This window comes from Ailuropoda melanoleuca, unplaced genomic scaffold (genome assembly GCF_002007445.2).
Source record: "Ailuropoda melanoleuca isolate Jingjing unplaced genomic scaffold, ASM200744v2 unplaced-scaffold73779, whole genome shotgun sequence".
In the NCBI taxonomy this organism is placed as follows: Eukaryota; Metazoa; Chordata; class Mammalia; order Carnivora; family Ursidae; genus Ailuropoda; species Ailuropoda melanoleuca.
The window spans coordinates 1,347-2,661 of NW_023249146.1; the positions used below are offsets into that span (position 1 = coordinate 1,347).

Sequence of the window (1,315 nt, forward strand, 5' to 3'; positions counted from 1 at the left end):
TGTGAAGTGCAAAAGGGATATTTAAGTTCCCTGTGCTGTTACAGTGGCATTCCACTGCTTATCACCTTACTATGTTGAGATACTCCTTGATGGTACTGGAGCAGTTACCTGTTAGCTTCCTGTTTACCCTGTGCTGGGAAGGCAGCATTTGGAAATGTGAATATTAAGTTCTATCCAGAGGTTAGGTGTTCCGGGGATAGATCTGTCTGGGTTGATTCACACCTGACATTTAAGCCTGATCTTCTATCCTGGTCTCACCTATTCCTTGTTGCTTCATAACCCTTGGGTCATTTTGGTTGGCTACAGAGCCCTAGGACACGCATCCTTATCTCCTTCGTCTTTACCCCATAAACAATGGGGTTCATGGTAGGTGGCACCAGTAAGTAGAGGTTTGCCAGGAGGATAAGGACATGCCTGGGCACATGATTTCCAAAGCGATGGGTGAAGAAAGAAAAGAAGGCCAGAGTATAAAATATCAAGATGACACATATATGAGCTCCACATGTTCCAGACGCCTTTGTCCGGGCTTCCTTGGAAGGTAGTTGAAAGACTGTTCTCAGTATTAGCCAGTATGACAGGGTGATGAGGACAAAGTCCAGCCCTGTGGTGAGAAGAGCAGCAGTGAGCCCATAAATGCTACTAAGGGCATAGCTATCACAGGCCAACTTGGCAATGCCCATGTTCTCACAGTAGGTATGGTGGATGATGTTGCTCCGACAGAAATGCAGCCGGAGAATGAGCAGGACGCCAGGGGTGACCACAGCCACACTCCGAGCCACCAGAGCCAGGCCTACCTTGCTGATGAAAGAGCCCATAAGTAGGGTTGCATAACGGAGTGGTACACAGATAGCCACGTACCGATCAAAAGCCATGGCCAAGAGAACAGCAGACTCAGAGAGGAACAGAGCATGAACAAAAAACATCTGTGTGAGACATGCAGGAAACGTTGATAGGGAAGGTCCCTGCCAGAAGATAAGAAGCATTTTGGGTACTGTGACAGTACAAAGGAGAACATCGTTGAGGGCCAGCATGGCCAGGAAGAGATACATGGGTTCATGGAGGTTCCTGTCCCAGGCCACCACTGCCATAACCAGGCCATTGCCTACCACAGCCAAGAGGTACATGAAGCTGAAGGGGATGGAGATCCAGATTTGGAAGTCTTCTAATCCTGGGACTCCAGTCAGCAGAAAGGCAGTGTGGTGGGTGGATGTAGNGTGGGTGGATGTAGAGTTGGACGTTCTTATGGACAGGTGCCCCAAGTCTTTTACATGAAACACAGAGAGAAAAAAGGTAGAGTACTAGTAGAAAACAAGTA

The 1,315-nt window shown here is 48.2% G+C and overlaps 1 protein-coding gene across 1 annotated transcript; it reads right to left on the reverse strand.

Moving 5' to 3' along the window:
* Positions 1–287: 287 nt before the first annotated feature.
* LOC117795008 (olfactory receptor 52Z1-like) lies at positions 288–1,261 on the reverse strand (the record flags this gene model as incomplete). Its single annotated transcript, XM_034653213.1, has 1 exon — positions 288–1,261. A coding segment is annotated over one exon (974 nt), but the record flags the coding sequence as incomplete, so codon positions are not given.
* Between the last annotated feature and the right edge of the window lie 54 nt (positions 1,262–1,315).